The sequence below is a fragment of the Equus przewalskii genome, chromosome 4 (genome assembly GCF_037783145.1).
Source record: "Equus przewalskii isolate Varuska chromosome 4, EquPr2, whole genome shotgun sequence".
NCBI classification, from domain to species: Eukaryota; Metazoa; Chordata; class Mammalia; order Perissodactyla; family Equidae; genus Equus; species Equus przewalskii.
In genome coordinates, this window is record NC_091834.1 from 8,400,605 (window position 1) to 8,413,708 (window position 13,104).

General features: G+C 39.8%; 1 protein-coding gene across 3 annotated transcripts in view; it reads left to right on the forward strand.

Moving 5' to 3' along the window:
• NME8 (NME/NM23 family member 8) overlaps window positions 1–13,104 on the forward strand; it is a 47,003-nt gene that overhangs the window by 3,978 nt on the left and 29,921 nt on the right. For all 3 annotated transcript variants that reach the window (XM_070615422.1, XM_070615420.1, XM_070615421.1), the window contains exons 5-10: window positions 461–532; window positions 2,757–2,873; window positions 6,370–6,436; window positions 7,289–7,362; window positions 9,590–9,682; window positions 10,823–11,004. In XM_070615422.1, the coding sequence (XP_070471523.1) occupies window positions 461–532; window positions 2,757–2,873; window positions 6,370–6,436; window positions 7,289–7,362; window positions 9,590–9,682; window positions 10,823–11,004 (605 nt within the window). The remainder of the gene's footprint in view (window positions 1–460; window positions 533–2,756; window positions 2,874–6,369; window positions 6,437–7,288; window positions 7,363–9,589; window positions 9,683–10,822; window positions 11,005–13,104) is intronic.

Consider the following 13,104-nt stretch of genomic DNA (forward strand, 5'->3'; position numbering starts at 1 on the left):
AGGCTTTGAGATTTGCCAAGCAGTTCATTCAAAAAGCATTTAGTCAGCTCCTTCTTATGTATGGCCCTGTGATTGATGCACGAGCAGGGGTGATGTGCAGAGGCGAATATGACAGACTTGGAGGGAGGACCCTTGAGCTGGGTTGGAAAAGGAAGGGAATGAGCAGGGAACAAAGAAGGAAAGAGTGGGTTTTGTGTAGCAAACTACAAGGAGGTGAATTTAGCTGCAGGTTGGGTACCACGAAGGAGAACCGTGAGAAGTAAGATTGAGGCCAAATGACGCAGGGCCCGAGTTACCAGTATATGCAATTTGGTCCTTAAAACTATATGTACTCAGAAAATGTTGTAGTCAACAAAAAAATAAAAATTGTACGTATCTCTGTGTTTTTTCAACATAATGTGTCAGATGACTTGGATATAGTTTCCTTTATTATTATATGAAATATTTATATTTTTTTCAGGCAGAAGCTGACAGCGTTGTGACTTTGCAGCCATTTAGAGATAAATGTGAACCTGTTTTTCTCTTTAGTGTTGTAAGTCCAATATTTGTCATGTCAAATGCGTTATCAGATTACAATTTACAGTTGAAGAGCAAGTGGCATTGTAAAATTACCATGGAACTTTTCTGATGACAGTAATTGCAGATTTGTTTTTGCCTTAGCTTTGCTTGTCTATTAATATATTTTATAACTTGACCTCTAGGAGTTCATGATGGATTGAGGAGAGTAGACTACCACATGCTAAGTTGATCAGGGGAAAGAAAAATGAGGTGGTATTTACCTTTCCTAAGGAAATAATCAGAGATTTTATGATGGATTATTATTTACAGGAGTGAAAAATTGGAAATTTCTTAGATACCCAGTAGGAGAGAATCGGTTATGAATATTCATACATACCAATACAAGGAAATATCCATATGATCACTATTTTGCAATATATATTGCTTTTATCTCTGTATTTACAAATGCATAGAAAGAAGGCGTGAAGAGTATTCACCAAATTATTAACAGCAGTTTTCTGTGTGTGGGGGAAGGATGCGTAATTTAAGCTTTCTTATTTATACTTTTCTATGTTTTCCAAATATTCTATGAAGAACATACAACTTTAATAATCAGAAAAACATAAGAAGTGTATTTTCTAAAAGGAGAGTATGCAGTTCGATGCTAACTTGTGTGACCAGCTACAGCTCTTACAGGGCTGGAGGTTTGGGATAAGAAGAAAGGGCTTCATGGACAGAGCTTGGGCTGTTCCTCCACTGCTGGGTACTTAGGTTATTTTTTTTGATATTAGAAATAATTATTAAAAAACACTTCTTGGATATAACTTTTTGCTTCTGTTAAACAATACCTTGCAGCTATTTCAAGGAACTGAATTACTAAGTTAATTGAATAAAACCATTGCATGGCACATCTTGCTCTAAGTTGGATGTGTAGGATTTGATGGTTTAGGGGGGGGGTCAGCCAGCTTTTTCTGTAAAGGGCCACATAGTAAGTATTATCAGCTTTGTGAAAATACAGTTTCTGTATTGGGTCATAGTTTGCTGACCCCTGGCCTAGACGTAGTTTAGGGAACCAGAATGAGGAGACCCTAGCAACGGTAGCAATTAGGAACATGGGACTGAGCAAGAAAGACTGGGCAGGTAGCCCACCATGCAGAGTCTGGAGCTCTGGGACAGCCATCACTTCGCCAAGGGTCTGATCAGTAGATCCATGCCCATCCTCCTCAAATGGACCATCCACCTCATTTGGTGAATAACATCTTAATTTATCTAGTTTCTCAACAGAAACAGAAAAGTCATCTTAGTGACTTCTTCCATCACACCCAACCCACACCAGACTTTGGACCTGTCAATTTCACCAGCTGAGTCTTTCTCACACACATCTGCTTCTTTCCATTCTTTCCATCTCCATCCCTGTTGCCACAGACTGAGCCACCCTCCCTCTCATCTTCCCCTCGATTTGTATATAAGCATCTTCTCCTGCTTCCCTCTAACCCTTTCTCCACATGGTCGGTGAAATGATCTTTACAAACAACAGTTCTAATTGTGGTCACTGCTCTGTTTAAACTTTCCAAAGGCATATTCCCTTCCAGCCTTAGGACCCTTACATCTCTATTCCTTTTGCCTAAAATGCTCTTTCTTCTCCATTTTGCCTAGTGGTCTCTTAGTCCTCCTTCATATTTGAAACCAAGAATCACTTCCCGATGTTGATAAGTACCTTTGCTGATCTCCTTGACTAGGAAAAACTCCTGTAGATGCTCCCAGTGCTTTGTACCTCCCTTGGTTGGACCCATCATGTTTGTTATTTGGCATGTGTCTGTTTGTGGGTTTTTTTCTGTAATTTAATTAAGTCAAGTACCAGGCCTATTATTCCATATCATCATGCCTAGCACTATGCCAGTAAACAGGTTTTGGTAAATATGTGTTGAAAGACGGACATAAGGGGAACAGTATCAAAAATTCACAGGGAAGGCAAAGTTGGGAGGCTGATACAGAACCACTGAAATGTCACTCAGAGATGCCTTTCCTTTGGTTGTGGGAGGACACACAAACTGGGGGCAGAACTCAAAGAGCTGTGGGTGACCAAATCGAGACATCCTTTCACATCACTAACACCCCATTTTAAAATGGCTAACTGCAAAAGTGAAGAAAGGATTGGTGGGGGTGTGGGGAAGTGGGGGACTTAGTCCAGTTAAAGTGTGAATTCTTGACTTTTTCTCAAAATGAAAGTTTCCTTCATGTTTTCTTTTCCCTTGTAGAATGGGAAAATTATTTCAAAGATTAAGGGTGCCAATGCACCGCTCGTTAATCAAAAAATCATCAACTTGATCAATGAGGAGAGGAAAATTGCAGCAGGTGAAATGGCTCGCCCTCAGGTAACACTTTGGATTACTATTTTATTTTAAAAAAATGAATGATATGTTTTTTGTTGTTTTCATAAAGCTTTTTCCCTAATTACTTAACTGTCTGGGTGTCTAAATGGTGCAACTTTTCTGGGAAATATTTTGGCGATAGGAATCAAAGTCCTTAAAAAACACTGTGTCATTTGAGAAATTACACATGAGTAATTTTCCCTAAGGAGATAATAAGACAAGTACAGAAAAGAATGTTTATTGCAGTGTTGTCTATGTCATTAAAAATTTGGAATGAATCTAAATACCTAGCAACACTGACTAGATTACATAAAATGTCTGTAATTTATATCATAAGTTATACAAATGCATACAGTGGAGTATTATTTAGTGTGTTGAGCTCTGTATTTATGGATATGAAAGGAGGGCCAAGAGAGACTAATGAATGAAAAAGAGAGTACAGCTTAATAGGATACTTAGAGAAAGATCCTCTGTGTGTTTGTGTGTGTGTGCGTGTATTACCTGTGTAATGTTGGTATTACCTAAGTAATAAGAAAGAAAATATTTTAAAATTAAGAAATGAACCGTAAAGCATTTGGAGGTGTGAACATAACAGAGTAAGAAAGTAAGCCACATAGTGAGGTATCTTCTTTGGATTTCTTCTTTGGCCCACTGGTTGTTCAGTAGTATATTGTTTAACCTCCACATATTTGTGAATTTTCCAATTTTCTTCTTGGTAGTTGATTTCTAGTTTCATGCCATTGTGGTCAGAAAAGATCCTTGATTTGGCCTAATGTATGATCTGTCCTAGAGAATGCTCCATGTGCACTTGAGAAGAATGTGTATTCTGCTGCTTTTGGGTGAAATATTCTGTAAATGTCTAAGTCCATCTGGTCTAATATGTAGTTTTGGTGCAATGTCTCTTTATTGATTTTCTGCCTGGATGGCTTATCAGTTGCTGGTTCTGCAAACCCATGAACACCAGCCCTGCTGGACACCAGAGTCAAGCTATCAAGAGATGTGTCCTCTGGGCAGCAGCCACAAAAGCCAAGGTGCCAGATATGTGCTCCAGCCATCTTCACATGGACACCAGCAACTTGGAGCCAGGCAGGGGGAGAGCACAAAGATGGTACCTCAGGTCCTCTCTGGTTTCTGGAAAGAATTGCAGTTGACCCCTAGATGTGTGTCAAACTAGAACCCTTACCTTCAGGCTGCAGCCCCCAAGACACGAAAATAGGATTCTCTCAGGGAACATCAGGAGTTGGGTGCCTCTGACTGCTGCCTCTCCACTGTGCCCTGAGAGGGATAGCTGGTTGAGAACTGTTTCATTGTTTGCTACAGTCTTGTAGGATCTGTGAATGCAATATCTGCTGACCACCAGAGCCCGGAGACTGGAGGCTCATCCCCTGGGCAGCAGCTGCAAAAGTTGGGGCGCCAGCCATGTGCACAAGGTCCCTCCAGGGAGATCCTGACCACCTGGAATGGGAGCAGAGGGAGAGCGTGAAGATGGCATCTCTGGCCTCCCTGTCTCAGGAGAGGGTTGCAGGTGGCCCCTAGATCTGTTTTAAGCTAGGAGCCAGACCCCCAGGCTTTTAAGATTTCCAAATAAGCCTCTTTCAGAGAAAAACTGGGCATTTTGGTCTCCTGCCTCAGCTCTGAGCCCTGGGAAGATTGCCACAGCAAGTCCTTGCAAGCTTGTGAAGAACTGTTTCTTCACCATGGTATCCCAAGCCCCAGCTGGCTTTCAGAGCTAGGTATTTTGGGGGCCCATTGCTTTCCATTTAAGTTGGAAGTCTTCAAACTTGGGGTGCTAGGTAGTGGGTCCAAGCCCTTCACTCCTCAGGGAGACACTGGAAGTTGTAAGTTCCCTCTGGATTGTATGTCGCTGTGCTAGGGGTGGAGTTTATGACAAGATTGTGTCTCAGCCTCTCTCACCCATTTCAATACGGGTTTTTCCTCATTTGCCTGATGTGTAGGAGTTGCTCAGCTATTTTCTGGATCTGTTTCAGAGGGGATTGTTCCGTATGTAGCTGTAGATTTGGTGTGTCTGTGGGAGGAAGTGGGTTCAGGAGCCTCCTATGTTGCTGTCTTGAACTGGAACCTCAACAAATCTTATGAGACAAATAAGATAAAGCTTAAAAACATTAAGTCATTTCCCCAGAAACAGGCAACTAGTAGGTGGTGAAACCAGAATTTAAAGTCAGGCAGAATGACTCCTAAACATATTCTCTTAATTGCTGCGTTCTATCCAGCTTTCTCTCTGTGTTCTCTGTTCTATGGTTTTATTGTTGTTATTCCTGCAGAATGTCATCCTGTTTTAATTAATAACAGTGGGTATATAAGAAATTTATTAATATCTTATATTTATGTTATATTATTCCATATTGTTGGAGACTTCTGTTATTTAGCTTTCTTATCCAATTGTCTTGTCTAGCACAGCCCTAACAGTAATAAAATGCAAGCCAACATGTGAGCAAGATACGTAATTCGTAAAGTTCTACTAGTCATATTAAAGACAATAGAATAGAAAAAGGTGAAATTAATTTTAAAAAACATCTTTTATTTAATCCAATATATTCAAAAGATTCCCATTTAAAGATGTACTCAATATAAAAAATAAGGTACTCAGCATTCATTTTTTTCACATGAAATCTTTGGAATATGCTGTGTACTTTTCACTTATAGAGCATCTTAATTTGGACTAACCTCATTTCAAGTGCTCAGAGAGCCTTATGTGGTTAGTGCTGCCTTATTGGCCAGCACAGGTCCGGCAAATGCAAAGTCAGGTCAATTTAAGGTTGTATCCGGTATAATGATCTTATTCCTGATTATAGTAGGAGTGAATGCTTTCTGCATAGTTAATTCCAAACATTTATGAGTCTTTATTCCATTGAGAATCTGAAGTTATCCATTCTCTTCCCCAAAAATGTATATATGGAAATATATAAACCTTTGATTCAGTTCACAGACTCACAGAAGCATTTTCAGGGCTTCTCAAGAAATTAAGACCCCTCCTCACTGTTATTCCTAGCATTTTACTCTGTAGTAGGAAATTGGCTATTGTTTTGAGCAAGACATTTTTTTTATGAGTTAAGGAGGTATCTTCCTGTTTCAAATTTACTAAGAGTAATAGTCAAGAATGCGTCTTGAAACTTATCAAATGCCCTTTTGATCTTTAACATGATAATTGTGTGTTTATTGCTTTCTTATGTGTTAATCTCTGCTTCTTTCTTATTTTATTCCTTGTGCTTTTCTTAAGTTTTAAGGGTTTTGACTTTAACTATTTTCCATATAGCATATATGCATTATTTATGATAGTCTCCCCATCCCAACTGTTTTAAACATTCCTTGTTTTATTTCAGTGGAAAGCTTAGGAAAAGTAGTGTTAGATAAATACAGGCACATTTTCACTTTACTTTTTGTCCCTTGGATTATAAATATTTATTAGAAACAAAATTTCTAAAAACCTTTTAGCTATCATAAAAAATAGAACTGTCTCATGTGCATTTCTCTTCCATAGTATCATGAAATTTTGTTTGTGGACTCAGACACAGAAGAGGCTGGGGAAGCACCCTACGAAAGTGCCGGTAAGTAAAGTTCCTAAAGTAATGGCAAGGGATTTGTGGACGTGGATGTTCATCACAGCAACACTTGGAGCAACAGAAAGCTGGTAATGACATCAGCGCTAACTGATAAGGGGCTGGTAGGATGAAGGATGATTTGTGCAATACTAGCCTTGGCTATTAAAAAGCAAGCTCTTTTGCTCCGCCTGCCTTCCGTTTGGTCTCTGAGGGGATCCTGTCCCCTTAACTGATCTGGACAGCAGCTTCCTCTTATTTCATCCTTCATCATCTTCCAAAAACTTGTGTAAATAATTTCTTCCTTGGTGAGCCACACTCCTTTACTTTACAGTGAACAATTTCCTGCCTTCGCTGGATTGTCTGTGTGGGTGTGTGAGTGTGTGTTCATACTCTGGAGGGAACAGAAGTACACAGTGCGCTCAGTGAGCTCTCTTGCACTAAGAGCTCATCATAAGAATGTGTGGATAAATGAGGATACATCCGTAGTTGGTAAATCCATCAGTTTGTAATGTCTGCTAACGTTGAAACTCCACTCACCAGCGACGCTGAGCTGGATGGATCACGAGTGTGATTCTAATGCATGTGAATTGTATTGAAATGGCTAGAGCCCACCTACTATTTTTCTTTTTGAGAGAGGCCCTGTTGACTACAAACTGTTGTGAATGTTTCTCCTGCAGGCAAATATAGGAACTGCAATTTGATTCCAAGTAGAAACCGGTGGTTGAAACACCATAATAAGAACAAAGCTATCAATGGACAAAAATTCACTGGACATTAGTAGTTTACATTTCTACTTGCCAATCCCTCATTATCTAGACTTTTTTCCCCAAAATGAAATTCTTCTATTTTTTTTCCTAGAGCAAATATGCAGCATTGCTATTATCAAACCTGATGCTGTGATTACTAGAAAAGATAGAGAAATTAAAGAAAAAGTAAGTAATATTTACCCCAAATGGTTTACATTAATTGCAAAATAACAACCCTTAATTGTCAACTTAGAAACAAGCTTATCATTTAGAGTAAAATAGAACATAAAGAACTTTTGGTGCTAGGCACCTCTAAAGGCTTTGAACGTTTTGTCTTTACAAAGGCTAGAAGTACTCAAGCATCCTTATTTAAATAACTGCTCTACCAGCATCTGATATAAATGATGGGAGTTCTAGCTCTTATAATGGATTGTGACACACGTTCTTCATGTTTAGTTATTAGCAATGCGAACTTGTCATAAGCTCACATTAGCTTTCTTTATTCCCTGTGTATTGTCACAAATGTAGGTCCTTTCCAGATACATGATATCTTAAGGAAGTATTTAACATTTTGCTTTAGAGCCAAAAAAAACTTTTTGGAGGAGAATTGCATTGTCATCCAAAGAATAGCAGACTCTTCCTGGAAAGGGCCAGATTGTAACTATTTTCTGCTTATGAGGCACGTGATCTCTGTCACGACTGCTTAGTTCTGCCATCTTATGGAGAAACCAACAAGAGGTGGTATGGAAACAAACAGGCCTGGCTGTGTGCCAAAAACAGGTGCTGGGCCAGACTGTGCCTGAGGGCTGTAGTTTGCTGACCCTGAACAATGACTTTGTGTTGAAACAAGAAGATTATATTGAAATTTGAAAGAATGTTGCATGTGCACTAGAGGAGAACCCATAGGGAGCTCGGTGAGGAGGGGTTGATACCTCCGGATGAAATCCCCATCATGTATTCTTCCTTTAGCTATAGCAGCATTATCATTGATCAAACTACAATAAAGTAGATGGTCCACGGGTCATGGTACACATGCTCTCTCTTCCAATTATGAGTTGATTTAATTAATATCACTCTATAAAAATCACCTTCTGTTTTTCCATATTCTGGTGGGTTTACTGGGAGGGGGGACACCCAACTGTACCCCAGTACCCTATATACTGCTTATCCTTTATAAAGTTTTCAGAAATAATATCACATACAATGGTTTACTGTTTCTTATTTGAGAGTGGTTTACTAGCTTTTTCAAAATTATGTCATTTTTTTCTTAGTTGAGGGAATACTATTAATCATCAGTTCATCTGAATTTTTTAGTTTTGACATAGTGAACGACATTTCAGAGACGTAAATTATGACTATCTACTAAATACTTCACCTCTCTGGAACACAGTGAGCAGCTACATAACAACTAGGACAGAAAAAACAAAGAATGTTTTGAATGAAAAGAAAATGAACACACTGCACTTTTCAACTATGCTAAAGGAGAAGTTATTAAGTTTAAATGTTGCTTGGATTTTCCGTTCTGTTGTCAGGCACTAAGTAACAACAAAGACATGATTTGAGTATTTAGAATGTGTTCAAGTTGGAATGTCAGTTAGGAGAGGGGTCACTAAGATGTAAGTAATGCTCTGTGATGTCCACGAAGCCAAGGCAACCAGTGCAGTGTCTGCTTTCACACTAGAAGTAGAACATACCTGTTCCAGGATCCTCCAAAGTGAGCTCAAATGATTGGCATGGTTTAATGTAATTACTGAGTTGCTTTGAACACAGATTACACTTATATTTAATTGTTTGGTACCTCATTAGACTTGTCATATTCATCTCAAAACTTCTGTTTGTTACATTTTTTTGTACCTGAGTGACGTGCAAACTGAATTTGTCATTAAATTTAATTTTCTTTAAGACAAGTAAAGCATGGCTAAATCTTAAATCCTATCCTTCCCCATCATTTGGATATTTTTGTTTCTATAAGAATAAGATATATTAGATTATGAATTATAGTCAACAAAATAAATCCTTAAAAAAAAGAAAGTTAGAACAATTTTGAAAATAGATGGTTAAGAAGTGCTTGTAAATTTATGTCTTTGCAAATGATTCAGAAACTGTTATATCTTTCCCTGGAATTTGGTTAGTTTTTTCACATTTTGAGGCAATTCACTTAAATAATAGAAATATTGCGGAGTCTCTGGTTGAGGCCTTGAAAACTTAACTACCAGGGGATGTGAAAAGGCATTCTTTATTTATATATTTTTGAGCTTCTTCAAACCTAGTGCCCTATGGATCATGCTGAGGTCTTTACATGATACATGTTCAAATCTGAGTGGTTTGTTAAGCCCAGGAAACGAATGTCCTTGACTTGTTTTACATGTGGTCCCATGACACGTCTGGATCTAACTTTACTGTCTAATTGAAGATTATCAAGGCAGGATTTGTCATAGAAGCAGAGGATAAGAGAGTGCTCACGGAGGAACAAGTAAGGGACTTCTACAGTCGAATAGCAGACGAGGTAAGAAGTTAAAAAAACAACAACAACAACACTGTGTTCCCAAATATGGTGGATTCCTATAAGTTTTAGATCCTCATTAAAGAAAAGCAAGTGAATAAGCCTAACCAACCAAATGAGCTCCGAATGTCCCTATTGGTTTCTATATCATGGAAATACCAAAGACGGCCACTATGGAGAAATCTCTGGAACAAATTTGGCAGCTGAGCAAAAGTGGGTGGTCTACTGTGTTTCGTTGGAGTGAACACCTTGTTATGCTGTGTCCTCTAAGACTCCTTGATCAGCCCGCCGGAAGTGTGAATATCCAGGCCTTTCCCATAGCTTTTTATCCCAGGTTAATGCTCCTTGTCATTAACTTCACAGTCAAGCTTTATTCTTTTTTACCTAAAGGCTTTTCTCTCAAGATATATTTTAAATTCTCTTTTGCTTGAGGAAATATAATACAGGCAATGCCGTGTATTGGAAAGTACTCTGGCTTTTGGGTCAGGAGACTTAGCTTCTAGAAATGCTCTGTCCAATGTGGTAGGCATTAGATACATGTGGCCATTTGAATTTAAGTTCATTAAAATTAAATAAAATGAAAAATCTAGAGTCTTAGTTGCATTAGCCACATTTCAAGTGCTCAATAGCTGCACGTGGCTACTTGTATTGGAGAACGCAGGAGAACAGGTTTATTGTCACAGAAAGTTCTATTGGACAGTACTTTGTAAAACCAGCTGTGCCACTCAAACCATCTCTCTTGACCCCAACTTCCACACTTGTAAAAGGAAAGGGTTGGACCAGCTGCATCAGCATCTCCTGGGAATCTTTGAGAAAATCCAATTCCTAGGCCCCACCCTAAACCTGCTGAATCATAACCTCTGGGATTGGACTCCAGAAATCTGTATTTTAACAAGCCCACCAGATGATTTGGAAGCATCCTAAAGTTTGAGAACAGTTATTAGACTCTCTTTAAGATCAATCCCTGCTAGCGGTGAACGTCTATCCTTCAAAGATTTGTTTATAGCAAGAGGTTTGTAAGAATAACATTCCCTTGCCTGTGATCATGGAAGGGAAGATGTCACTTGGCTTGGGTAGTGGCCGCCATTTTGGTCTATGCATTTCAGGAGCCAAAAGTAAATGGTTTATCATTTTATTTTTTAGCCTGAATTTGAAGATTTTGTCCGTTTTATGACAAGCGGCCTAAGCTATATTCTAGTTATAGCTCCAGGAAATGAACGACAGCCTCCCTGGGAAGAAACTGAAGCTAATCCTGAGACTGAACCCAAAGAACCATCTGAAGATCAAGAGGAGACAGCCACGGCGATGAAGACAAAATGGGAGAGGTAGCTTGAGACCAGAAAATGTACCACTGACAATGTGTTAGTAGGTAATGAAGTGTAGGACCCGATAATAACACTAAGGTCCAAATATCTCAAAATCTAAAGACAAACACTTTTATGCTGAAGCCACACATTTTATGTTGAAGCTCAAATACTGTATATTCAACAAAGCTGGGATTGCCCTGAAAGTTTATGTCAAGGGGATTACAAAGGGAGGACTTTTCCCTGCTTGTCTTTCTAAAGGTGGGCACACCAGTCTGGCCTCATGGCCTGGGGCTCCAGGGGTAGGTAGAGACCCACGTAATCCCTCCCAACCCCATCTTCTCTCCCATTTCCCCACATTCCACTTTCACCTTCCCTGTGTCCTAAAGACATCGTGGGTACTCTGCCATTCTTCTTAAGGCAGTTAGTGATTGTAAATTGCTGAGAACTAAATAGTTGTATATTTTTGTTAATGGGTTTTAAAATATTTGAAAAGGAACATAAGTAATTTGCAGAATGTCAGTTTTATGCACTGCCATTTGTGCCTTTTATTCCTCTGAAGACTCAGAAAATCCAGAGTTTAACACAGGAGCTGGCAGAGCTGTGCCTGAAAGAAGGTGGGTGAGCAGGAACCTGTTGAGAGTAGCTGAGTCTTGAGGCTTCACGGTGTGTGTCTCTTCGTGCCAGGCAGCCCGTCTCCATTGCATTTTCTGTCTGGGAATCTCCAGAACTTTCCTTGTTGTCTCATTAATGAATTGTAATGGCTTTTCGTGAGTAGCGACATCTGCTGGTTCCTAGTGATGTCATACATTTTAGGTAGCAAGGAGACCCTAATATCATTAATTCCAAGTTTTGAGTGGGACAGAGGGATTCATAAGGTAAATCAACTGCTGACAAAGGGCTTTATAAACAGTAGTAGTCACTGTCAGAATTTTAAGGGAAATGATAATCAGTGGGCAGAGGGAAGGTTTAGATGGGCAGTATTGGGCTCAAAAAGATATCAGATTTCATACCAGAGTTTTTGAGCCATTAAAAAAAAAAGCGTTGTATGAAACACTCATTAATGCACCTGGAATAAGAGAAGTCAGTGTTCCACTGTAGTGTTCAGGTACGTCTCCATTGCATCCAACTTTGAGAAGCTACTTGTCTCCAGTTGTTCAATACCGACAGAATAAGGTGACCAATTGAGGCAGTTGGCGGGGTGGGGGCAGAGTGTGATGTATTAATGTTGGCAAAGTCTGCAGTATTTTCTATTAAACTTAGTGATTCCATTTGCCTTTGGCCCATGTTTCTCCCAAGCAATGGCCGCAAGCAGGCAGCATGGAGTGGGGAGCGTGTTTGTCTGGGGATCGTTTTCACAGTTCTCGTTCTGGAGGCAGGCCAAACAGGTGCTGGGCACCCCCCACCTGCCATCTTTTAAGTAGATCCAGAACCTAAAGGATCAAGGACAAAAACTCTCACGAATAATTTAGACATTTGTTCACTTTTACTTTTTTTGCCACCCCGCCCCCACCTCAAAGCCTCCTCACCTTCCTCTCTCGGTGGTGGGGGATGGGGGTGAGGCAGAAGGGAAGTTAAAAGCAGGGCAATTAGACTGGCAGTGATAGGTGGCCCCTTCCATGAACATGAGCACATGTAGGACAGCAGAGCCCTGGTCTTTGTCAGCTTGATTATCCCTACAGAGAAAAACGCTCACAGTCTGTGAACCCACATAGCATGGGAAAAATTTCTCCATGCCAACGATGTCCCGTTTGATCCAGTGGCTGGGAGAAGGGAGGGTGAACCAGGAAAACAGGACACAGGCACCCACGTTTTTCATCCAGATCCCAGATTCCTTCATGATGGCCTTTTATCACATTATTTATATTATCTGTTTACGTGTCTGTCTCCTTAATCAACCTGTGTGTTAAGAACTCAAAGGACAGTGTCGTTTGACATTGTGTAGTCATCGTGCGGAAGAGGGAGGTGTGGATCGGTTAGCTACATAGCCCAGAGTCATATCAGTAGTTACTGGCAGAGTCTTCGCTCATTCATTTATTCATTTTGTCATGCATCCTTTCATTCATGTAATATTTATTAAGGTCCTTCTATGTGCCGGTACTGGGGATACAAAGATGGGGA